General features: G+C 40.8%; 1 protein-coding gene across 4 annotated transcripts in view; it reads left to right on the top strand.

The window, feature by feature from the left end:
* The first annotated feature begins 17,281 nt into the window (after positions 1 to 17,281).
* Positions 17,282 to 27,224, top strand: part of uvssa (UV-stimulated scaffold protein A) — a 310,226-nt gene continuing 300,283 nt past the window's right edge. For 2 of the 4 annotated variants that reach the window (XM_059965599.1, XM_059965596.1), the window contains exons 1-4: positions 17,282 to 17,536; positions 20,104 to 20,215; positions 22,907 to 23,237; positions 25,159 to 25,279. In XM_059965599.1, coding sequence (XP_059821582.1) covers positions 20,106 to 20,215; positions 22,907 to 23,237; positions 25,159 to 25,279 — 562 coding nt within the window. In that variant the 5' untranslated portion in view covers positions 17,282 to 17,536; positions 20,104 to 20,105. Of the gene's footprint in view, positions 17,537 to 19,369; positions 19,391 to 20,103; positions 20,216 to 22,906; positions 23,238 to 25,158; positions 25,280 to 27,224 lie in introns of those variants that run through there. The other 2 variants (XM_059965597.1, XM_059965598.1) reach the window with 2 other exon arrangements.

Below are 27,224 nucleotides of genomic sequence, written 5' to 3'. Positions count from 1 at the left end.
CCTGACTAGTGTCTTATAAAGCCTCCGTACTATTTTCTTGCTTTTATATTCTATTCCCCTTGAAATAATTGCCAACATTACATTTGCCTTCTTTACCACAGACTCAAGCTGTAAATTAACCTTCGGGGAGTCTTGCACGAGGACTCCTAAGTCCCTCTGCACTTATGATGTTTGAAACTTCTTGCCATTTAGATAACTATTGTTCCTTTTCTCAAAATGCATCATCATACATTTCACAACACTGTATTCCAACTGCCACTTTTTGCCCATTCTTCCAATTTGTCTAAGTCCTGCTTCAATTGCATTGCTTCCTCAGCACTACCTACCCCTCCACCTATCCTCATATCATCTGCAAACGTTGCCACAAAGCTATCAATTCCATTATCTAAATCACAGACTGTGAAAAACAGTGGTCCCAATACTGACTCCTGAAGAACTCCACTAGTCACCAGCAGCCAACCAGAAAAGGCCTTTTTACTCTCATTCGCTGCCTCCTGCCTGTCAGCCATTCTGCTATCCATGCCAGTATCTTTCCTGTAATACCATAGGATTTTATCTTGTTAAACTGCCTGATGTGTGGCACCTTATCAAATGCCTTCTGAAAATCCAAGTAAATGACATCCACTGCCTCTTCCTTTGTCCACTCTGCTTGTTACTTCCTTGAAGAACTCTAACAGATTTGTCAGGCAAGATTTCCCTTCATAGAAACCATGCTGACTTTGACTTATTTTATCATTAGTCTCCAAGTATCTTGAAACCTCATCCAATAATAGACTGCAACACTTTCCCAACCACTGAGGCTGGACTAACTGGCTATAATTTCCTTTCTTCTGCCTTTCTACCATGCAATGTGGAGCAACATTTTCAATCTTCCAGTTCTCCGGGACCATGCCAGAATCAAGTAATTTTGAATGATTATGACCAATGCATCCGTTATCTCTTCAGCAATCTTTCTCAGGACTCTGGGATGTTGTTCATCTGGCCCAGGTGACTTATTCACCTTAAGACCTTTGAGTTTGCCAAACACTTTTTCCTTTGTAATAGCAATGGCCCGAACTCCTGCTCCCTGATACTCACGAACCACTGGCACACATCTGGTATCTACCACAATGAAGACAAATGCAAAGTACCCATTAAGTTAATCTGCCATTTCTTTGCTCCCCCATTACTACCTCATCAGCATCCAATATCAACACTCACCTCCCCTTTACTCATTATATAACGAAAAAAACTTCTGACATCCTGTTTTATATTGTTGGCTAGTCTTCCCTCATATTTCATCTTTTCCCCCTTTATAGCTTTTTTAGTTGCCTTTTGTTGGATTTTAAGAGTTTCCCAACCATCCCAACTTCCCACTCTCTTTTGCCATCTTATATGCTCTTTCCTTGGCTTTCAGGCACTTCTTAACTTCCTTTGTCAGCCAAAGTTGCCTACCCCTGCCATTTGAGAACTTCTTCCTCTCTGGGACATGTCTATCCTGTGCCTTGTGAACTATTCCCAGAAACTTCAGGCATCTCTGCCCTGCTGTCATCCCTGCTGGTATCCTCCTCCAACCCATCTGGGGAAGCTCCTCTTTCATGCCTCTGTAATTCCTTTTATTCCATTGTGATATTGATACATGTGAGTTATGCTTCTCCCTCTCAAATTACAGTATGAATTTAATCATATTATGATCTTTGCGTCCTAAGGGTTCCTTTACGTTAAGCTCTCTAATAAGATCTGGGTTATTACACAACGCCCAAGCTAAGACAGCCTTTTCCTGAGTAGGCTCAAGCACAAGCTGCTCTAAAAAAACCCACCTCATAGGTATTCAACAAATGCTCTCTCTTGTGATCCAACACCAACCTCATTTTCCCAATCCCCATGCATATTGAAGTCCCCCATTACAATTACGTCATTTACCCTTATTATGTCTTCTCCAGCTCCCTTTGCAATCTCAACCCCACATCTTGGCTGCTATTTGGAGGCTTATATATGATTACCATAATGGTTCTTTACCCTTGTAATTTCTTAACTCCACCCACAAAGATTCAGCATTCTCTGACCCTATGTCACCTCTTTCTAAAGGTATAATTCCATCTCTAACCAACCCAGACACACTTCTGCCTATGCCATCCTGCCTGTCCTTTTGATAGAAAGTATATCCTTTGATGTTAAGCTCTCATCCGTGGCCTTCTTTCATCCGCGACTCAGTGATGTCCACAACGTCGTACCGTCCAATCTCTAATTGCACCACAAGTTTGTCCACCTTATTTCAAATGCTATGCGCATTTAAACATAACACTTTCAGTCCTGTATTCTTCGCTCTTTTGAATTTTGCCTCTGTGGTACAATTTAACTCTATGCTCTGTCTGCATTTGTACCCAATCATTGGCTTGTCCTTCCTTACATTCATATTACACCCATCATCTACTTGTAATCCTGCTGGCTCATCCTCAGCTCTATCACTTCCAACAGCCCTGGTAACTCTGCCTGCAAGAACATTGATCCACCTCAGGTTCAAGAGCAACCCGTCCCTTTTGTACAGATCCCACCTGCCCCAGAAGAGGTCCCAATTATCCAGAGATTTGAATCCCTGCCCCTGCTCCAATTCTTCAGCCATGAAGAATCTGCCCCCTCATTCTATTCCAATCCTCATTGAGGACACTTCAAAAGACCATGCCTTAAAAAGTTGGCATCCGTCATTAAGGACCCAGGACATACCCTTTTCTCATTGCCACCATTAAGGAGGTGATACAGGAGCCTGAAGACACATACACAACTTTCAGAAGTAGCTTTTCCCTGATTCTGATTCATCTGATAATTTTTTGTGGTCTCAGGCAGAGTAGTTGCCATACCAAAATGTGATGCATCCAGAAAGGATGCTTTCTATGGTGCTTTGACAAAAATTGGTGAAGGTCAAAGGGGTAGGCCAAAATGTTTTATTCTCTTGAGGAAGAAATGCTGGTGAGTTTTCTTGACTGTGACATTAACATGGTTGCTGCAGGATAGGCCATTGGTCATGTTCACGCTTGGAAACTTAAGTACTCTCAAACTTCTCAACCTTAGCACCTTGGATTCAGCAGGAGTATGTGCACCACCCACTGCCTGGAATCAATGACCAGATCTTTTGTTTTGCTGATATCAAGGCAAAATTTATCATTACGACACTTCTAGGTCTTCGTCCTGCACTGCAACTCATTGTTATTTTGTGATGCCATCTGAGTGCAGATGCAAATATAGTGAGTGTAAAGAAAAGTGCAGAGAAAGAAAAAAATAAGGCTCTTCATCTGAATTCATGCAGCATTCATAACAAGACACAACTGACAGGACAAATAAAAATCAGAATCAGCTGATTCTATTACATTGTGATCACCAGGTGACCAAGACTAAGAACTAAATATTCTGTGATACCATGTGTTTTGGAAGAAATGAGTGTAAAGATAAAGAAGGCATTGTAAATCAATTAATAAAGGATTAGATTAATTACTGGAAAAAGTAATGAAGCTGACTGAGAAAAGGTCAAAATGTGCAATCGGTTTAGATAGTATTAAGAAATAAAAGGGGAAAGAAATCACTGGTGCGAACCGTTCAGACAGGGTTTAATTTAGGAAATAACAGGAACCTGTGTTATGTCCGTAGCCCCCTCTTTTGTGAGAACTGCAAGGTCATCGTTGGGTTGGGTCAAGGGGCCCAGGAAAGGAGAATGGGACGTGCAAAATGCCTCGTTTCCCCGGCGATGTAAAGGCTATTGCCATTGTCTCCGGAAGACCAAGTTATGTATTGAGTACTGTACTATTCATTGAAGCCCCTCAGGGGATGACCAGAGTGATTGAGGGATTGCATCATCCCAACCTGATTGACATCTGAAACTCCGTGAGGGTATAAAAGAGGGTCTGGGGAACAACCCCTTCAGACGCACCAGAAGAAACATTAAGGGACCACGTAACAGCAGGACGTCATCTGAAGGAAGCCATGTGCGTTCGATTCCGTGGCTGGAATTGGTGGCTGGAACCACAGAAAACAGCTTTTAGCTAACAATGGGGAAGCCCGCTCCCCTGACTCAACGGATTGGCATCTTAAAAGACCTGGGGCAAATTTAAACCGCATCACTTTTAAACCCAACAACGCTGCAGCTTGGATGAACTGATGGTGACTGTTATCTTTCCATTGGACAATATATTAACCCCTAGACAATGATAGAGCTATTTCTTATTGGTTATTATTATACCCGCGCTTAGATTTAGTATTGACGACGTATATTATCTGTATGTTTTTAATCTTATTTTTGTGCCTCTTATCAATAAATACTTTTAAAAATAGCACCATCAGACTTCAACGGACCTCTCTATCTTTGCTGGTAAGTGATTCAGTTACAGGAATTCGTAACACCTGAAATTATCATTGTGGTGATATCATGTGGCACGTGTAAGAATGTGATTGGACAGAGTTTGGAGCATGCACAGAAATGACAGAATGATCGAAAAGCATGGCAGTGTAAAACGTGGTTGCTGTTTGCTGTTAAATAAAAGTTCTCGTTCCATTCTTCCAGAATATGTGTCTTTATGAATAACCCATGGTACTTATAAAGAACACAACAATCATGGATGACTTTAATCTCATGGAATCATGGAGCAGTACAGGACAGAAACAGGCTCTTTGGCCCATCTTATCTGTGCCAAACCATTTTAACTGTCTACTGCCATTGACCAGCACCAGATCATAGCCCTCCATACCCCTACCATCCATGTACCTATCCAAACTTGTCTTAAACGTTAAAATCCAGCTTGTATGCATCACTTGTGCTGGCAGGTCATTCCACACTCTCATGACCCTCTGAGTAAAGAAGTTTCCCCTCATATTCCCTTTAAACTTTTCACCTTTCACCCTTAACCCATAGCGTCTGGTTGCAGTCCCACCCAACATCAGTGGAAAAAGCCTGCTTGTATTTACCCTATCTATACCCCTCATAATTTTGTATATCTCTATCAAATCTCCTCCCAGTCTTTGACATTCCAAGGAATAAAGTCCTAACCTATAAAATCTTTCCTTATTACTCGGGTCCTCCTGGCAACATCCTTATAAGTTCTGTTTGTACTCTTTCAACTTTTATGCACACAATACTCAATATTAGGTCTCACCAATGTCTTATACAATTTCAAAACAACATTCCATCTCCTGTACTCAATACTCTATCTTACAAAGGCCAATGTGCTAAAAGCTTTCTTTATGACTCTATCTTCTGTGACATCGCAATCAACAAATTATGGACCTGTATTCTGAGATCCCTTTGTTCTACCACACTCCTCAGTGCCCTATCTTTGATTGTGTAAGACCTACCCGGATCGGTCCTATCAAAATGCAACACCTGCACTTGCCTGCATCAAATTCCATCTGCCATTTTACAGCCCATTTCTCTAGCTGGCCCAGATCCCACTGCAAGGCATGATAGCCTTCCATGCACCCCCAATCTTTATGTCATCCTCAAGTTTGCTGATCCATTTAATCACGTGATCATCCCGTTCATTGATATAGATGACAAACAATAATGGACCCAGTACCATTCCCTGCTGCACTTCACTAGTCACAGGCCTCCAGTCAGAGAGGCAACCATCTACTAACACTCTCTGGCTTCTCCCATAAAGCCAATATCTAATCCAATTTACTACCTCATCCTGAAATCTGGGCCTTCCTGGCCAACCTCTCATGCAGGACCTAAACAAAGGCCTTGCTATAGCTTTGCCATCATGAACTTTCCTGGTAACTCCCTTGAAAAACTCAGTAAGGTTGGTTAGATGTGACCTACCACGCATGAAGCAATGCTGACTATCCTTAATCAGCCCATGTCTATCCAAATATTTATGTATCTGGTCCCTCAGAATACCTCCCAATAACTTTCCCACTACTGATGTCAGGCTCACTGGCCTAAAATTTTCTGGTTTATTTTTAGAGCCTCTCTTGAACAGTAGAATAACATTAACTATCCTCCATTCCTCTAGTACCTCACCTGTCCTTAAGCATGATTTAAATATCTCTGTTACGGCTCCACAGCTTCTGCACTTTCCTCCCATAAGGTCTGAGGGAACACCTTGTTAGGCCCGGGGGATTTATCCACCCTGATTTGCCTCACTTCTTCTCCTCTGTAATCTGTGCAGGGTACATGAAGTCAGTGCTTCTTTGCCTCACTTTGATAGACTCTGTGTCCATCTCCTGAGTAAATACAGATGCAAAGAATTCATTTAAAATCTAGCTCACTTCTTTTAGCCTCACACGTGGATTACCAGTCTGGTCTTCCTTTTGCTCTTAACATATCTGTAGAATTCCTTATGATTCTCCTTCATTTTGTCTATTAGGGCAAACTCATACCTCCTTTTAGCCCTCCTGATGTCTTTCTTTAATGTTCTTTTGCATTTCTTAAATTCCATATAACCCTATTAGTTTCTACCTGCTATGCACCTCCTTTTTTTCCTTAACCAGGGCCTCAATATTTCTTGAAAACCAAGGTTCCCTACACTAATTTTCTTTACCTTTTATTCTGACAGGATCATGTAAGCTTTGTACTCTTTAAATTTCACTTTTGAAGGACTCCCACTTACCAAGTACACTTTTGCCAGAAAATAGCCTGTCCCAATTCAGACGCCAGGTTCTTTCTGATATCATCAAAATTGGCCTTTTAAGAATCTCCACCTGCTGACCAGACCTATCTTTTTTGCAAAGTTCCTTTGAAACTAACATCACTGTGCTCACTAGTTGCACAGTGTTGCCCTACACAAACTTCTGTCACCTGCCCTGTCTCATTCCCTAATAGCAGATCAAGTACTGCACATTTTCTTGTTTTAATTAAGGAAACTTTCCCAAACACATTTGTCAAATTCTATCCCATCTAATCCTTGTACAGTATGGAAGTTCCAGTCAAAATGTGAAAAGTTAAAACCACCTACTATAACAACCTTATGTTTCTTGCAACTGTCTGCAATCTCTCTGCAAATTTGTGAATCTATTCAGTCTATTTAGTGGTCTGCAATATAACTGCTTGTTGAATGTAGTCATACATTTCTTATTTTGCCTTTCCAACCAGAACACCTTATGATGTGAGTTCTCCAGTCCGTCCTGACTGAGCACTACCCTGACATTATCCCTGACTAGTAACACCACCCTCCTCCTTTAATCCCTCCTGCTCAGTCATGTCTGAAACAATGGAACTCCATATTATTGAGCTGCCAGCCCTGTCCCTCCTGCAACCTAGTCTCAACTAATGGCTACAATATCATAATTCCAGATGTTGACCTATTGCACAAATAATATTGGCAATTGTGTGAATGTGTATATGGAACAGAAAAAGTATGTGGCATCAACCAGAGAATAGTTATTTTAGATTTAGCCACATGTAATATAGCAAGGATTAATTAATGATCCTTTGAGAAAGTGTGATTCTTAATTTGGGAGTGAGAAACTTAGGTCTGAATATACTGTCTTGAAGTTAAATAAAGGCAATTACAAAGGTGTGAAATTGGAGTTGACTGAACTGGACAAGCAAAATAGATTATGTCAGAATCATAATCAGGTTGATTTTCACTGACATATGTCATGAAATTTGTTGTTTTGCAGCAGTACGGTGCAATAAATGAAATATATTATAAATTACAATAAGATATATACAGCATACACACATATATGTATGTGTGTGTGTGTATATATATATATATATATATATATGAATCATATACAGTGAATTATAGTTAATTGGGTCATCGGTTAATCAGGGCAGCTGCTTATTTGGGACAACACTTAAAGAACAAAAACATCATAAAAATTGCTGTGATTCCCTTTATTTATATGGGACACTGTGCTGCTTAATTAGGACAGGAGACTGTTGCCAAACAGGTTCTAACTTGTGTCAGTCGCACACACTTGTGTGGCCATTAGATGGTACACCGTGCTTAGAGTGAACAATTTTTAAATAGCGTTACTTGTGAGTGCTTGTGTTCAACGAGCAGTGAAATTTGTCACTGCTACTTTGTGAGAAGTGATAAGACAATTCCAAACTGTTTTGCTCACTATGGTTTCAAGCATTCAGGCTGGGGATGCCAGAAATGGCCAGCAGTAAAAATGAAATGATTTCACTACTTCAACAAGTTATGAACTATGAAGAATTTGAAGGTATCAACAATCATCTTGAATGTTACAAGGAAAAAGAAGATTTAGATAATGCAATCATTGATAGCGTTGTACAAAGGCAGTTAATTATCTGCACGAGGTGTCAGCATTGATTTTGATCATTGCATACACTGGATGAACTCCACTGCTGATAACCATTAGGAACTAATACACCATTTTTTTAAGCAATGTAGTACTATTGCTAGTGTTTCTATATGTTCTGTATTTTATTTAAATACTTGAATTGTTACTCAGTTTGTCTTTTTATACCTTTTTAGCTACTTCCATGGAACTTCAGTTATTTGGGACAGCCGCGTAATTGAGCCTAAATGGACCTGATTGTGTCCCACTTAACTGGAATCCACTGTATACTTAGTGAGCAACACACACAAAATGCTGGAGGAACTCAACAGTTCATGCAAGGAAGCCCACCAATATTCCAGAGTTGAAGCAGTTTTGTAAGGAGGAATGGCCTAAAATTCCTCCAAGATGATGTGCAGGACTGATGAACAGTTACTGGAAATGATCGGCTGAAGTTATTGCTGTTCAAGGGTAGTAACACCAGTTACTGAAAGCAAAGGTTCACATACTTTTTCCAACAAAATACATGCAATATTGAAAAAATAAATGAACAAGTATAATGTTTTTTGTGTTATTTGTTTAAATGGGTTCTCCTTATCTAGTTTTAGGACTTGCGTAAAGATCTGATCACATCTCAGACCGATGGTTTGAGATGCGTCTATTTTAATGCAAGGAGTATTGTGAACAAAGTGGATGAGCTGAGAGCGTGGATCAGTACTTGGAACTATGATGTTTTGGCCATTACAGAGACTTGGATGGCTCAGGGACAGGAATGGTTACTTCAAGTGTCGAGTTTTAGATGTTTCAGAAAGGACAGAGAGGGAGGCAAAAGAGGTGGGGGTGTGGCACTGTTGATCAGAGATAGTGTAACGTCTGCAGGAAAGGTGGACACCATGGAGGCATTATCTACAGAGTCTCTGTGGGTGGAGGTTAGGAACAGGAAGGAGTCAATAACTTTACTGGGTGTTTTTTATAGGCTGCCCAATAGTAACAGGGATATCGAGGAGCAGATAGGAAAACAGATCCTGGAAAGATGTAATAATAAAGTTGTCATGATGGGAGATTTTAATTTCCCAATTATTGATTGGCATCTCCCTAGAGCAAGGGGTTTAGATGGGGTGGAGTTTGTTGGGTGTGTTCAGGAAGGTTCCTTGACACAGTATGTAGATAAACCCACAAGAGGAGAGGCTGTAATAAATTTGGTATTGGGAAATGAACCTGGTTAGGTGTCAGATCTCTCAGTGGGAGAGCATTTTGGGGATAGTGATCATAATTCTATCTCCTTTACAATAGCATTGGAGAGAGATAGGAACAGACAAGTTAGAAAAGTGTTTAATTGGAGTAAGGGGAATTATGAGGCTATCAGTCAGGAAATTGGAAGCTTAAATTGGTAACAGATGTTCTCAGGGAAAAGTACAGAAGAAATGTGACAAATGTTCAGGGGATATTTGTCTGCAGTTCTGCATAGGTACATTCCAATGAGACAGGGAAGTTATGGTAAGGTACAGGAACTGTGATGTACAAAGGCTGTAATAAATCTAGTCAAGAAAAAGAGAAAAGCTTAAGAAAGGTTCAGAGAGCTAGGAAATGTTAGAGATCTGTAAGATTATAAGGCTAACAGGAAGGAGCATAAAAAAGAAATTAGGAGAGCCAGAAGGGGCCATGAGAAGGGCTTGGCAGGCAGGATTAAGGGAAACCCCAAAGCATTCTATATAGAGCAAGAGGATAAGATGTGAAAGAATAGGACCTATCAAGTGTGACAGTGGGAAAGTGTGTATGGAACCAGAGGAAATAGCAGAGGAACTTAAGGAATACTTTACATCAGTATTCACTATGGAAAAGGATCTTGGTGATTGTAGTGTTGACTTGCAGCAGACTGAAAAGCTTGAGCATGTAGATATTAAGAAAGAGGATGTGCTGGAGATTTTGGAAAGCATCAAGTTGGATAAGTCGCTGGGACCGAATGAGATGTACCCCAGGCTACTGTGGGAGGCAAGGGAGGAGATTGCTGAGCAACTGGCAATGATCTTTGCATCATCAATGGGGACAGGAGAGGTTCCAGAGGATGGGAGGGTTTCAGATGTTGTTCCTTTATTCAAGAGAGTAGAGGTAGCCCAGGAAATTATAGACCAATGAGTCTTACCTCAGTGTTTGGTAAGTTGATGGAGAAGATCCTGAGAGGCAGGAGTTATGAACATTTGGAGAGGCATAATATGATTAGAAATAATAGGAATAGTCAGCATGGCTTTGTCAAGGGCAGGTCGAGCCTTATGAGCCTGATTGAATTTTCTGAGGATGTGACTAAACACATTGATGAAGGAAGAGCAGTAGATGTAGTGTATATAGATTTCAGCAAGGCATTTGATAAGGTACCCCATGAAAGGCTTATTATGAAAGTAAGGAGGCATGGGATCCAAGGGGACATTGCTTTGTGGATCCAGAACTGGCTTGCTCCCAGAAGGCAAAGAGTCCTTGTAAACTGGTCATATTCTGCATGGAGATCGGTCACCATTGGAGTGCCTCAGGGATCTGTTCTGGGACCCTTACTCTTCCTGATTTTTATAAATGACCTGGATGTAGAAGTGGAGGGATGGGTTAGTAAGTTTGCTGATGACACAAATGTTAGAGGTGTTGTGGATAGTGTGGAGGGCTGTCAGAGGTTACAGCGGGACACTGATAAGATGCAAAACTGGGCTGAGAAGTGGCAGATGGAGTACAACCCAGATAAGTGTGAAGTGGTTCATTTTGGTAGGTCAAATACAATGGCAGAATATAGTATTAATGGTAAGACTCTTGGCAGTGTGGAGGATCAGAGGGTTTTTGGGGTCCGAGTCCAAAGGATGCTCAAAGCCACTACGCACGTTGACTCTTTGGTTAAGAATGCATATGATGTATTGGACTTCATCAATTGTGGGATTGAATTTAGGAGTTGAGAGGTAATGTTGCAGCTATATAGGATCCTTGTCAGACCCCATTTGGAGTACTGTGCTCAGTTCTGGTCGCCTCACTACAGGAAGGATGTAGAAGCCATAGAAAGAGTGCAGAGGAGATTTACAAGGATGTTGCCTGGATTGGGGAACATGCCTTATGAAAAAAGAATAAGGATCCAAATGAATGTTCTTCTTATAGACCGATTTCCTTACTTAATGTTGATACTAAAATGTTATCTAAACCTTGGTTTGTAGGATTGAAAATATTTTGCCATCTATTATTTCTGATGATCAGACTGGATTTATCAAAAATTGATACTCCCACTTTAATATTCATCGTTTATTGAATGTTACTGATTCTCCTTCTAAAGAGATATCAGAATGTGTGATATCCTTAGATACTGAGAAAGTCTTTGATCCAGTTGAATGGAATTATTTACTTAAAACTTAGGGCCCAATTTTATTTAATGGATTAAATTACTTTATCTATCTCCCTCCACTCAGGTTCTTACTAACTCTCAGAATTCTAAACCATTTAAACTTCAACGTGGAACTAGACAAGGTTGTCCTTTGAGTCCTTTGCTTTTTGATATGGTCTCAGAACCTTTAGCTATTACTTTCTGGGAATCTAATGATATCACTGGTATTTTAAGGAGAGGTATTACGCACAGAGTTTCACTTTATGTTGATGACCTTTTGCCCCTCATTTGTAACGTGGTGTCTTCTTTACCTTCCGTACTTTCTTTACTCACCTGCTTTAGTCAGTTTTCAGGGTATAAACTTAACTTTCATAAGAGTGAACTTTTTCCTTTGAATAATTTGTTATTAGTTAATATGAACCCTTTTAAAATTGTAAGAAATCAATTTACTTATTTGGGTGTAAAAATTACTAGGAATTATAAATTCCTTTTTAAAGAAAATATTTTTACACCTCTGCATTATGTTAAGAAGGCACTATCAAATTGATCACCCCTCTCTTTATCGATGACTGGCAGAATTAATTCTATTAAAATGAATATTTTGCCTAAATCTTTATATTAATTTCAGGCCGTACCTGTTTTTATTCCTAAATCCTTTTTTGATTCTCTGAATTCTATTATATCTTCTTATATATGGAAAAAATAAAATTTCTCTATTAAATAAAGTTCATCTTCAAAAAGCTAAGAAGAATAGAGGTTTAGCCTTACCCAATTTTAGGTTTTATTACTGGGCAGTCAATATACGGAATCTTACGTTTTGTTTATATTAATTGAGAGGACTGTCGGTCTGGGTTTCTTTAGAAGCTAATTCTGTTAATAAATTTTCTATCATTTTTCTTCTCGGATCCTCAATTCCTTTATCTTTAAGTAATTTAACTGATATTTTTGTAGTTAAACACACTTTGAGGATTTGGGTACAATTCAGAAAATATTTTAGTTTTTTGAGTTTTTCACTTTCAAGTTCCATTTCTAAACCTTCTATGACTGATTAGTTTTTAAAAGAGTGGAATAGGTTGGGTATTAAATGTTTTCAGGATTTGTTTGTTGGAGATAGTCCTTCTTCATTTGAAGAACTGTCAGCTAAGTATAGCCAACCCAAAACCCACTTTTTTTGTTATTTACAAATTAGAGACTTCTTGCGTTCTCAAGTACATACATATCCTAAAAGTCCAGATAAGAATTTACTTGATACAATTTTTAATTTGAAACCCTTCCATAATGGTTCTATATCTAATATTTATGGTATGTTGTTGGGAATGAGAAATATTCCTTTAGACAAAATTAAAAATCTTTGGGAACAAGATTTACAGATTCCAATTTCTGAGGATACTTGGAATGAGATTTTTAAATTGGTTAATACCTCATCGTTATGTGCCTGTCATTCCCTTCTACAATTTAAAGTGGTTCATAGGGCCCACATGACTAAAGATAAGCTGTCTTGTTTTTATTCTGATATATCTCCCTATTGTGATAGATGTAACAATGGAGAAGCTTCACTAAATTCATATGTTTTGGACTTGCTTGAGTCTTGAAAAATATTGGAAGGACATATTCCAAACTTTTTCGGTGCTTTTTAAAGTAAATTTTAAACCCATTCCTTTGACTGCCTTATTTGGTACTGTTGGAGGAAATGATATTATTTTGGAAACATGTGATTTGCACATTTTGGCTTTTATTTATAGCCAGGAGGGCATTGTTGCTTAAGCGGAAGGATGCCATTCCACCTACTTATACTCATTGGTTAAATGATGTTATGTCATGTTTAAATTTAGAGAAGATTTGCTGTTCAATTTCTGAACCTAGACAAGATTTTTTAACATTGTGGGGACCTTTTTAGAATTATTTTCAAAATCTTTGATTTGCTATTAAGCACAATTGTTGGCTAATAATATGTTTTACTCTATGATAAAGAGTTTTTCCTTTTTTTTTATTAACCGAACAGCTGTTTTTTCTCTGATAGTGGGTTTAGATTTTTTTTGTATAATAAAATGATTTCTTTTCAATATTATGTTTAAATTTAATTTATATGGATATGAGGTAATGAGACTACATTTGTGATTCCAAAATATTATAATCAATATATTTTGTATATTCTACTGTACTCTGTATTCTTTTATGGAAGAAATCAATAAAAATATTGAAAAAGAAAAAAACCAGGTAGAGTAAACTTGGCCTTTTCTCCTTGGAGCGATGGAGGATGCGAGGTGACCTGATAAAGGTGTATAAGATGATGAGAGGCATTGATTGTGTGGATAGTCAGAGCTTTTTCCCAGGGCTGAAATGGTTGCCCTTAAGAGGACACAGGTTAAAGGTGCTGGGGAGTAGGTACAGAGGAGATGTCAGGGCTAAGTTTTTTCACTGAGTGGTGAGTGTGTGGAATGGGCTGCCAGCAACAGTGGTGGAGGCAGATATGATAGGGTCTTTTAAGAGACTTTTAGATAGGTACATGGAGCTTAGTAAAATATAGGTAAGCCTAGTAATTTCTAAGGTAGGGACATGTGCAGCACAACTTTGTGGGCTAAAGGGCCTGTATTGTTCTGTAGTTTTTCTATGTTTCTATTTCATGTCATAGTTTTGCAAAAACAGAAAATTCTACAGGGTTCACAAACTTTTTTGTACCACTGGACTTCCTCCCTCTGATTTGTTTTTCCAGAGTAAGGTAACAAAAATTATTTTAAAAAATGATCAGATTTTCTATTAGTAATTAAAGAGTTGAATATCTAAGTTCCTATCTCACAAAAATAGAAGGGAAGTGATAATGGGAAATAAGACAAAGACAGAGAATTAAAACAAATATGCCATCACAGGAAATGACACTAACTAGCATCCACTGGAACAAAAACTGTAACTTCATTATCATTACATTTAAAAGTACTAGAAAAATGAGCAGAAAGAACTATAATGTGATGAATGTTAAAAAAGAGAAAATCTGTAGATGCTGGAAATCCAAGCAACACACCCACAAAATGCTGCCTGGCCAGCTGAGTTCCTCTAGCATGTGATGAATGTATCAACTTTTGTAGGGATAGAAAAGCAGAATATTGTTTAATAATTCGAGACTGAAATTGTGGAAGGCTGCCCTAAAGACAGATCTGTTTCTCATGCATCGAAATGTATCCAAGGCCTAGAAAGATTTTTGATTTGTAGAGGAACCAAGGGTTATGGAGAATTAAGAAGAAAAATGCTCTTTAAGTAAAGATCAATCTGTCACATATCTGTAACATCGATCTGCCAATGGTGCTAGAAGCTAAAGAGGCTATGTGGCTATTGCTGCCTATGTTTCATGCTCTTCTTATTCCAGATGAGACTGCACGATAATTGCTTGATCAATGTTACACGTACAGAGAAACAGTGCTAAGCACAGTTCTGCACGTTTATGCAAATCTCTTCAAAAATAAACCTTGGCTGTGTGTATTTAGAACTGTCTGGCCCAAAAAAGGCAGTGAGTGGTGGTTGATAAAGCGTATTCTTCCTGGAGATCAGTAACCTGAGGTGTTCCACAGGGCTCTGTGGACCCTGCTCTTTGTGATGTTTATAAATGACTTGGATGAGGAAGTGGAAGGATGCGTCAGTAAGTTCGCAGATGACGTAAAAATTGGTGCTGTTGTGGAGTGTGTAGAAGGTTGACATAGGTTACAACGGGATATTGACAGGATGAGGAGCTGGGTTGAGAAATGGCAGATGGAGTTCAGTCCAGAAAAATGTGAAGTGATACTCTTTGGAAGGTTGAGCTAGAAGACGGAATGTAGGGTTAATGTCATGATTCTCAGCAGCGTGGAAGGACAGAGCTAAGAATCCTGCCATTAACCCTATACTCTGGGGTTCAGTTTCATTGATCCCTCAAAGTTGCTGTACAAGTTGATAATGTGGTTAAGAAGACACATGGTGGGCCTTCGCCCCACAAAGCTGTGCCAAACATGTCCTTACCTCAGAAATTACCTAGGATTACCCTTAGCCCTCTTTTTCTGAGCTCCATGTACCTGTCCAGGAGTCTCTTAAAAGACCCTGTCATATCCGCCTCCACCACTGTCACCGGCAGCCAATTCCATGCACTCATCACTTTCTGCATAAAAAAACTTAACCCTGACATCTCCTCTGTACCTACTTCCAAGCACCCTAAAACTGTGCCCTCTCATGCTAGCAATTTCAGCCCTGGGAAAAAGCCTCTGACTATCAGCATGATCAATGACTCTCATTATTTTATACACCTCTATTAGGTTGCCTCGCATTCTCTGTCACTCCAAGGAAAAAAGGACAGGTTCACTCAACCTATTCTCATAAGGCATGTTCCCCAATCCAGGCAACATCCTTGTAAATCTCTGCATCTTTTCTAGTTTAAACATCCTTCCTATAATGAGGTGACCAGAACTGAGCACAGCACTCCAAGTGGGGTCTGACCAGGGTCCTAAACAGCTGCAACATTACTCTCGGCTCCTAAACTCAACCCCACGATTGATGAAGTCCAATACACTGTACGCGTTCTTAACCACAGAGTCAACCTGCGCAGCAGCCTTGAGTGCCTTATGGACTCGGGCCCCAAGATCCCTCTGATCCTCCACACTGCCAAGAGTCTTACCATTAATAATATATTCTGCCATTATGTTGACCTACCAGAATGAACCATCTCACACTTATCTGGGTTGAACTCCATCTGCCAGTTGTGTTCATTTCTGGATGCCTCATTATAGGAAGGATGTGGAAGCTTGAGAAAGGGTGCAGGATGCTGCCTGGATTAGAGAACATTTCTCATGTGGAAAGGAAGAGAGAACAAGCGCTTCATTCTTTGCAGCGAAGGATATGAGAGGTGAGTTGATAGAGGTGTATAAGACAGAGTGGCAAGCCATCACCTTTCCCCTAGATTGGCAATGGCTACAACGGTGTACAATTTTAACCTGCTTGGAGAGAAGTATGGTGGCCATGTCAAAAATAGATTTTTTTACAGTGATGGTGGGAACATGCAGCCAGGAGTGATGGTAGAGGAAGATACATTTGGGAAATTAAAGATATTCCTAGATTATTAGCATATGGATAAAAGAAAACTAGAGGACTAAATGGGAAGGCGTTAGCTTAATCTTGGAGTAGGTTAAAGGCAGGCATAAAATCATGGACTGAAGGGCTGTAGTGTTTTACGTAAGGACAATCTACTATCAACTTAGATTCTTAAGAGTAATTTTTTAAAAAATCGATTATCTTCTGCTCAACAGTAGTCCTGTCAATTTCAATACCTTTACTTTCTGTGTTACTAAATCGGTGAAACTAAAGTCTTCTTCAAGACAAGTAAAGGCGCAAAGCGTACTTTAAAAGTGAGACGCAACCTTCACTATTATTACTCTAAAGCGAGAAACCCCACAACAGCAGAGGCCTTGCCCCGGTGCGGCTGGGACGTCAATTCGAGATGGCCCGGAGGCGGCTGTAGCTTGAACCTGCACAACCTGTCTCTCTTTAAACCTGCATCTAGTAGTAGTAATAGATCACCCAGTAGCTACCCAAATCCCCGCAAGTTAAATCAGAGAGGGGCAATAAGCAGTTCCACCGACCGCTCCGCTCACGAACAGGAAGCAAGCCAGGAAGTCCCGCCCAGATCGCCGACGTGCCCATCTGATTGGTGACCTCGGTTGCGGCTGTGTAAATGTTGCGACTTCGATTGGCCACGGTCGGTGTCAATCAGCCGTGCGGCTGAGGCCGGCGCAAGTTGAAGGTGGGTTCGGGGCCAGTGTCACTCACTGTGTGATCCCTGATGACCAGGTACCATGGGGGATGCAAGTCCACGATGTACGCTTTGACTTCCTTTTAATCCCATTGCTGACTATTTACATGAGCTACAGTAACATGGCGAAGGCGCTTCGTTTTGGTAGTGTTACCACATCAAAGTGATTCCCAACCCAACTTGTCACTTGCTTGGTCACAGAGGTGAGTTTTAACAGGCTTCTCGAAGAGTTGAAGTAATAGATGAAAGTCTAGAGATTGCGACCTTGACGCAGGGTTTCGAAACGAAACGCCGACAATTAATTTTCCCCACAAACTCTTGTTCCTTCAGCAAATTGTTTGTTATTCTATCTAACCTTCCTGTCGCCATAAGAAATGTTACACTTAGCCACACTGCAGGACAGTGAATAGCCCGACTATGAAGCGACAATAGTTCAGTTTAGTATACAATAAAACCGGTTATTTGAAGTACCTAGGGTTTGATAGCGCAGACTGGCTGATATTCTGAATTGTTGGATTTAATTCCTTTTAAAATCCCTAAAACACCCTTAATTCCTCCTTTTTCGTAGTTGTTGTACGGCGCTATATTAAATTTTGAGTGATTCTTGTAAATTTAATGAGATACGAGAAATGGAGTTGGAAGGCAGCTTCAAAGCCAGTGTTCCAGTGAGTTGAAGAAGACCCCACAGACCTTACCTGACGATTCGAGTGCTGAACCTTTGGAATTGCCGAATTGTGGATTATCAGAGTTGTACTGTACTATTGTGGGAAGTTTCTTTTGAATTCTTACTGGATGTATTAGGCACTGTTGAACTATTTCAATATTTTTGTTGTGAAACCCATTCAGGCCTAAGGTACATATTCACTCAATTGATCTGAGTATTAAAAATGTATGTAAGCATTAAATACTATATATCTAAAGGTCAAAGTAAAATTTATTATCAGAGTACATGCGTATCACCACATACAACCCTGAGATTCTTTTTCTGTGAACATACTTAGCAAATCTATACAACAGTAACTGTAAGCAATAGACAACAAACTGCGCAAGTGCAGATATAAATAAACGACGAGCATGAAATTACAAGACAAAAGAGTCCTTAAATGAATGAAGTTATCCTCCTTTGTTCAAGAGCCTGGTGGTTGAGGGGTAGTAATTGATCTTGAACCTGGTGGTGCAAGGCCTGAGGAACCTGTACCTTCTACCTGAGGGTAGCAGCGAGAAAAGAGCATGGCCTGGGCTGTGAGGATCTTTGATGATGGTTGTTGCTTTTCTACGGCAATGCTTCATGTTGACGTGCTCAATGGTTGGGAGGGTTTTACCTGTGCTGGCTGGGCAGAATCCACTGCATTTTCCAGGGTTTTCTGCTCAAAGACATGGGTGTTCCCATACCAGGCCGTAATGCAGCCAATCAGCACACTTTCTGCTACACATCTGTGGAAGTTTGCTAAGGTTTTTGATGATATGCTGAATCTCCACAGATTCCTGGGGAGGTAGAGGCACTGTTGTGTTTTCTTCACAAATATTGTAATGGATCCAGGACATGTCCTCTGAGATAGTGACACCCAGGAATTTAAAGTTACTGTTCCTCTCCACCTTTGATTCTCGGATGATTACTGGCTCATGGACCTCGGGTTTCCCTCTCCTGATGTCTACAAGAAGCTTCCCATGCCTTGGTCTTATTAATGTTGAGGTAGATGTGGTTATTACACCATGCAGCCAAATGTTCTATCTTCCTCCTATAGGTTGTTATCTAGTTGTGATTTACCACTCTTGTTCATCGAACTGTTAAGAAAAATATACTAATGTAGTCCAGTGTACCTCATGATTTTTTTTTGTTTCTATTATTCTTTTGAGGATAGCCTGGTTTTCACATGTAATCTCTACAAAGCACCAGCTCAATCTGTTAACTCATCATAATTAATGCTCATCATAACTCATCATAATAATTAATTTTTTTTTGCAAATACAGATTCAATTGGCTTTTAAACAGTCATGTTCCTGTGACCCATTTGCTATAACAGTATAACTGCGAGTGATTGAATTCTGAAGCTAAAGTATGTTATACAAGCAATCACACAAAATCCTGGAAGTACTCAGCAGGCCAGGCAGCATCTATGGAAGAGAGTACAGTCAAGAGTACAGTACAGTTTCGGGCCGAAACCCTTCAGAAGGACTGGAGAAAAAAAGATGAGTAGCTTTAAAATTTGGGAGGAGGGGAGAGATACAGAAGGTGATAGATGAACCTGGGAAGGGGTGGGGGATAAAATAAAGAGGAGGGAAGAGATGCAGAGCTGGAGAAGAGGGAATCTGATAGGAGAAGACAGAAGGTCATAGAAGAAAGAAAAGGTGGGGGGAAGTGCACCAGAGGGAGGTGATGCGAGGAGATGGTGAGAGAGGGAAAAGGGGATAGGAAATGGTGAAGAGCGGGCATTACTGGAAGTTTGAAAAATTGATGTTCATATCATCCGATTGGAGGCTCCCAACCAACTTCCCAGCTCTTTATTTCAGCCTCCCCCTCCTGGTTTCACCTAACACCTTGTGTGTGTCTCTCTCCTCTTCCCCCCACCTTTTAAATCTACTCCTCATCCTTTTTTTTCCCTCTCCAGTCCTGCTTGAAGGGTCTTGGCCCAAAATGTCGACTGTACTCTTTTCCACAGATGCTGCCCAGCCTGCTGAGTTCCTCCAGCATTGTGTGTGGGTTTCCAGCATCTGCAGATTTTCTCTTGTATGTCATACTATATGTATTTGTATTCTTATTCCTTTGCAGGGATGGACGTTCGGCAGGAGGAGAAGCTTTCTCAGCTGGTGGAGGATCTCACCACCTCAGGACAGCAAACGCTAAATCCAGAAAAGATGAGGGAACTGAAGAAAATCTGCAAGTACGTAGTTGGATATTGCTGGATTTGTGTTTGCTGGAGGAGTATATTTTGTTGGACAGGTGTCTGCAATTTCTAGCGTTATGAGCTCTTGCTTTCTCTGTATAACGGAATCATACATCCACAGAAATATACACCTTTAAACAGGCATTTCCAGCGCTCCTCTTCCTTGCCAAGTTTGATGAGCTATTTCCACTAATCACATTTGCCCGAATATCCCTTAACTCTTTCCTATAAGCCCCTGCAAAGTAGCGTAGCATTTAGCATTATTGTATTACAGCACCTGCAATTACCGATTGAGGTTCGATTCCCACTGCTGTCTGTAAGACGTTTGTATATTTTTCCCATGGCCGTGTGGGTTTCTTCTGGGTGCTTTGCCTTCCTCCCCTATTCCAAAGAGGTACGTTTATGGTTAGTAAGTTGTGGGCGTGCAGCCACAGTTGATGGGCTACACCAAGCACAATGGTCTCTGATTTGATTTGATGCAAATGATCGTAGGCCTGTCTGAGCACCCCATTAATGTTGCTGTTGTACTGCACTTTTGAAAAGTCCGATCACCTTAGCTGTACTACTTTTAGCGTACAGACATAGATGAAAGACTGCAGCACCAGTGGTGAGGATCACAAAGGTATGGTGAAGAGAGGCGGAGGAGCAGTTATAATTCTGCTTTGAATCGGTGGACTATACAATATTCAGGGATTCCTCTTTGAATTTAAATGAATGTGACATCATCAAGAGGTGTGGATGAGTGTGTTCCTTCGAGAACCAACTAGACATGCCTCCTCATCTCTGTTCTAGAGGGATGTCCTTTTATTCTGAGGCTATACCCACTGGTCCTGTACTCTGCCACAACTGGAAACATCCTCTGCACATCCTCTCTGTCTAGACCTTTCAATATTGAAAGGCTTCAGTAGGCTCAGGGTCGTCAAATGCTCCTCATCTAATAACAATTACTGTGAATAACTGGCAGAATGAGAGACAGAAAAGCAAATGCATTGAAGCATGAAGTATAGCTACACTTGTAGAGAGAGAAAAATAGAGAAATTGTGAAATTCAACATATAATTTCGCTCAATATAACAGAATAAGAAGGTCAGAATGGCAGAATCTCTTGTGTTTGTTTATGAAGTATTAAAGTGACAGGCCACTGGAGATGTTCTACAATACAGTCACTTGCTTTATGTTTGAGTTTCTCCAGAGAAATGGAGATGTCTTTAAGTGCAATACACTAAAATGGAGCAAATGAATTTCTTCTTTTCCCTTCCCAACATCGAGGAATTCAAATAATCCTTCCCAGGTGAAATGGCAATTCATTAGCACTTCTTAAAAGGTAGTATATCACATTGAGTGCTTGTGATGTCTTCACCACCACTCTGGAAAACCAAAATGCAGTTTGGATGACTACTTTGCAGAGCACTTCCCGATATAATTGTCAAGAACACCCTGAGCTTCTAGTCACTTGCCACTTTAATTCCTCATCTTGCTCTTACCCTGACCTCTGACGAGAGAGATTGGTGAGGGTAGGGCAGTGGATGTTGTCTACATGGATTTTAGTAAGGCAGTCAATAAAATCCCTCATGGGAGGACTAATGCAGAAGGTTAAGACGCAATGGATCCAGGATGAATTGGCTGTTTGAATTCTGTGCTGGCTTGCACTTAGACAACAGAGCATAGTGTTGAGGGGACTTACTCGAGCTGGAGGTCTGTAGTTAGTGGAGCTCTGCAGGGATCTGTGCTGGGACCTCGGCTGTTTGTGACGTATATGAAAATGTAGATGGGTGGGTAAGCTTGCAGATGATGCCAAGGTTAGTGGAGTTGTGGATAGTGTGGAAGATTGGCAAAGAACAGAGTGTGATACTGATCAGTTGCAAATGTGGGCAGAGAAATAGCCTTTGGAGTTTAACCAGATCAATGTGAGCTGCTGCGGCTTGGTAGGGCAAATACACAGAGTCAGTGAACTGTTAAGGACAATGTTGCTGAGCAGAGAGATCTTGGGATCCAAGTTCATAGCTCCTTGACAGTGGCTGCACAGGTTGATGAGGTAGTTAAGAAGGCTTATAGAATGTTTGCTTTTATTAGTCGAGGCATTGAGTTCAAAAGTCTGCAGGTTATGTTGCAACTTTATAAAACTCTGGTTAGGCCACATCTGGAGTATTGCACACAGTTCCGGTCACCCCACTATAGGAAGGATGTTGAGGTTTTGGAGAGGGTGCAGAAGAGGCTGTACAAGGATGCTGCCTGGTTCAGAGGGCATGTGCTATCATGACGGGCTGGATAAACTTTTGTTGTCTGTGGAGTGTCGGAGGCGGGGAGGGGTGGGGAGAGCTGGTAGAGGTTTATAAGACTTATGAGAGAGTATCTGTTTCACCAGAAATGTCTAACACCAGAGAGCATGCATGGAAGATGAAAGGGGCATGTGAGGGGTAAGCTGGAGAGTTGTGGATTCCTGGAACGCGCTGCCTCATGTGGTGGTGGAGACAAATCCATTGGAGACGTTTGGATAGGCACATGGATGTAAAGAATATGGAGGGATATGGGCTTGGTGTAGGTAGGAGGGATTAGTGTTTGGGTGGTTTTGATTTGCTTATTAGCTGGGTCAACATAACTGTGGGCCGAATGGCCGGTTCCTGTGCTGTACTATTCTATGTTTTTTTTTCCCCAAGGCACATTATTAAAATGCACGTACATTTTGCAGGTCATCTGAGGAGTGTGTCAAGCATGCATACCATTTAATTATGAGACAATTAAATCAAGAGCACTCAGAGATTCGGCTGTCTGCCTTCCAAATAGCAAATGAACTTTTTGTGCGTTCAAGTCAGTTTCGGTTACTGCTCGTTTCGAACTTTCAGGAATTCTTGGAGCTAACTGTAGAAAGTGATAATGAGCAGCCTCTGCCTCCACCAAAAGAAGCAGCTCGGAAACTGAAGGAAATGGCAATTAAAGCTATACAGGAGTGGCAGGACAAATATGGAAATGCTTACAAGAAACTCTCCCTGGGCTATCAGTTCCTGAAGCAGGTTAGAAAGGTGAGTACTTCTTGACTGCTCTTAATGTGTCCTTGCCTTACTGTTTTAAATATTTGAGAACTATTTAATTATTTGTTAAAATAGGAAGCAGAAGCATGCATTTATATAATACATTTTAATTTTAGTGTAATGATATGGGGGTGATTTACGAGTGGACTTGAGAGAGCTTTGTCAATGTGGTAAGTTGAAGGACCATGAGAAACTGGCTATTTTAAATTTTTTAAAAAACAAGAGATTCTGGTGCTGGAAATACTCAACAAGTCAGGCAGCATCTGTGCAGAGGGAAATAGAAGCACTATGACTCTCAGATTTGTGGTGCAGGCTAGAGAAGTGGTTCAGATTTGGTAATCTATACTGATCTATCCAGAGAAGATGTATATAGAAGGAGAACTCATGGATTTGCTCATTAATAGGATGGGGGATAGGAGAGGGTGTGGGAGAAGGGAATGCTGGAACTGGTGAGATACAGAACACTAGGGTTACTGAAAGATTGAAATAAAAGAGAATGCTGGAAATACTAAGCAGGCTGTCAGTATTTGTAGAGAGAGAAAGAGAGAGAGAGAGAGAGAGAGAGAGAGAGAAATTAGATTAATTAGTTGATCTTTCTTTGAAGCCAGCCAGTTCTTATGTAGATTGTAAGGGCTGGTTATCTGAAATTGACGAACCTTGAGGAAATTGACATAATGAGTTGACAGATGAGATCCTACTCTATTAGTTTATGGTAAACTTCACTGGAATCGCATAAGAAACAGGAAAGAGCAAGTGGGATTGGAATAGAGAATTACAACTCAGAATCACCCTTTTAGAGTAACTAAAAGTGGTAATTGAAAATGAGTTCCCCTGATGTTAAGGAAACCACATTGTTAACATTGAAGACAGTGCATAGATTTGGAAGAAGTGCTGGTTAATCTCAGCTTTACCTGGAAGGGCTGGTTGGGAGGGAAGAGGTTAAATTGCAGGTGTTGCATCTCCTGTTGGGGGAGATGTAAGAGTGAAGCATGGAGTTGTGGATGGAGAAGTCCCTTTGGAATGCTGAAAGGGATTCGAATAGAAACATGTTTGGTGACATCACTTTGAAGGTGGTAAAAATTACTCGGGATGATCCCATTGAATGTGAGTGCTGAATCTAACAGGAAGACTGTGAATCCTGCCCTAACTTAGAGGGCAGAGTGCATGAAGTGGAACAGGAGTGCTAGAGAGCCTTGCCATCTCTGATAGAGGGGAAGCCTCTGTTAAGGCAAGTGGAAGACCTGTCACAAGTACTGGTGTGGAAAGCGATAATGATTTCATATCCCTATTTATGCTAAAGTTAGAGCTAATTGCCCTTAATAGTCAATGGCATTACTTATTTCTGAATCCCTCGCCAACAACCACCTAAGGACTTCAACTGGCTAGAAACTCAATGGGGCCTTATACTATGCTGCGGCTACAAATGCGGATCAGTGACTGACTGACCTTTTGACATACCACTGTCTTTCCCAAGTGAGGAAAGCAATGGAATACAGTTTGCTTGCTGTATGAGAGCAGGTCCAATAACACTTGAAGACTAACACCATCTAGGAAAAAGCAGCAATTCGCCCTGTACCACCTTGCAATATAGCCAGAGAATATGCCATCTGTGTAATTAATACCCTGTGGCATCACCTCCTTAAGAAGTGAACTCTAGCACCAAGACCTATAAAGGCAACAAGCATGTTGGATCACCACTATCTGTGGTTCCTCTCCAAGCAGCTCGGCATTCCAGTTGGGAAATGTATTTTTGTTCCTTCCTTTTTTGCCAGATATATACCTTGTTTTCTTTTTTGCCCACAACTTCGTTGTAGACATTGGACAAGTGCAATTTGTGAAGACGGTTCGCCACCATCTTTTCAAGAGCAGTTATGTGTGGGTGATAAATAAAATATATCTCTTCTTTATGTAGGTGGATTTCCAGGATATTCGTGCTAGAACTCAAGCTGAGAGAAAACGTGAGGAAGAGAGATTGAAAAGACAGGAGAATATTAATAATGTCAGAGTGAAGAGAGTGGAAGAAGAAATGAAAGGTCTGCTACCAATTTCATTAGCTTTTGATTTTGTAGCATTCAATGATAGTTGCAGGGGCAAACCAAATTTATGTCAAGAAAATAATTGAAATGCTCAATTTCCCACATTAAATGTACTTAAGCCATTCAGGTTACAATGATTATTTAACTCTTAGCTTTAACAATGATACTTAATTTAAAAAATTCTGCTGTTTCGGTTTGGTGGTTTAAAGTTAGTTACAGTATTGTGTAAATTGCAGCAGTTAAATGATTGACTTTTGTCCTCATAACAATAATACATTCAGTGGCCAATTTATTAGCTACACCTGTACACCTCGTTAATGCAAATATCTAATCAGCCAATTGTGTGGCAGCAACACAATGCATAAAAGCACGAAAACGTGATCAGATGTTCAGACAAACATCAGAATTGAGGAGAAATGTGATCTGATTGATATTTGGTTGTAGAATGATAGTTGGTGCCAGATACAGTAAAACTGCTGATCTGCTGGGATGTTCACACACAACAGTCTCTAGAGTTTACAGATAGGGTGTCAGTAACTCAGATGACCACGTGTTACAACAGTGGTGTGCAGAAGAGCATCTCTGAACACAGACCATGTTGAACTTCGATCGGGGTGGGCTACAGCAGCAGAGCACCGCTCCAGGCTCAATCCTCTGTCTAATAAAGTGGCCACTCAGTGTATATTTTGTAACTGGTTAGCATGGCTAAACCCTGAGATGATAGAGGATGTTGGTGGATTGAAGGATGTTCAGTTATGGAAGAGATCGGATAGGGCGAGCGTGCGTCCCCTGCAGCAAAGGTGGCGGAGGAGTGACCTGATGGAGGAATGGCATGGATAGGGTGTGTAGTCCAAATCATTTTCCTTTGGCAAAACCATCATTAACAAAAGGCCTTACACACAAGAGCATAGAACATTGAACAGTACAGCACAGTACAAGCCCTTCAGCCCACAACATTGTGCTGACCCGTAAACCCAGCCTCCCATATAACCCCCCCCCAACCTTAAATTCCTCCACATACCTGTCTAGAAGTCTCCTAAGTTTCACTAGTGTATCTACCTCCACCACCGACTCAGGCAGTGCATTCCATGCACCAACCACTCTGAGAGAAAAACCTTCCTCTAATATCCCCCTTGAACTTCCCACCCCTTACCTTAAAGTCCTGTCCTCTTGTACTGAGCAGTGGTGCCCTGGGGAAGAGGCGCTGGCTGTCCACTCTATCTATTTCTCTTAATATCTTGTACACCTCTATCATGTCTCCTCTCATCCTCCTTCTCTCCAAAGAGTAAAGCCCTAGCTCCCTTCATCTCTGATCATAATGCATACTCTCTAAACCAGGCAGCATCTTGGTAAATCTCCTCTGTACCCTTTCCAATGCTATCACATCCTTCCTATAGCGAGGTGACCAGAACTGGACGCAGTACTCCAAGTGTGGCCTAACCAGAGTTTTATAGAGCTGCATTAGTACATTGCGTCTCTTAAACTCTATCCCTCAACTTAGAGCTAACTCCCCATAAGCTTTCTTAACTACCCTATCTACCTGTGAGGCAAGTTTCAGGGATCTGTGGACATGTACCCCCAGATCCCTCTGCTCCTCCACACTACTAAATATCCTGCCATTTACTTTGTACTCTGCCTTGGAGTTTGTCCTTCCAAAGTGTACCACGTCACACTTCTCTGGGTTCAACTCCATCTGCCACTTCTCAGCCCAGTTCTGCATCCTATCAGTGTCTCTCTGCAATCTCAACTCATGTCCTCTTGTTTGAATCTCCCCTACTCTCAATGGAAAAAGCCTATCCACGTCAACTATATCTATCCCCCTCATAATTTTAAATACCTCGATCAAGTCCCCCCTCAACCTTCTACGCTCCAAAGAATAAAGACCTAACTTTTTCAATCTTTCCCTGTAACTTAGTGCTGCCGCTCCTCCCCTTTTTGCCCC

The sequence above is a fragment of the Hypanus sabinus genome, chromosome 3 (genome assembly GCF_030144855.1).
Source record: "Hypanus sabinus isolate sHypSab1 chromosome 3, sHypSab1.hap1, whole genome shotgun sequence".
Lineage (NCBI taxonomy): Eukaryota > Metazoa > Chordata > Chondrichthyes > Myliobatiformes > Dasyatidae > Hypanus > Hypanus sabinus.
This window is presented reverse-complemented; position numbering and strand designations above follow the sequence as displayed.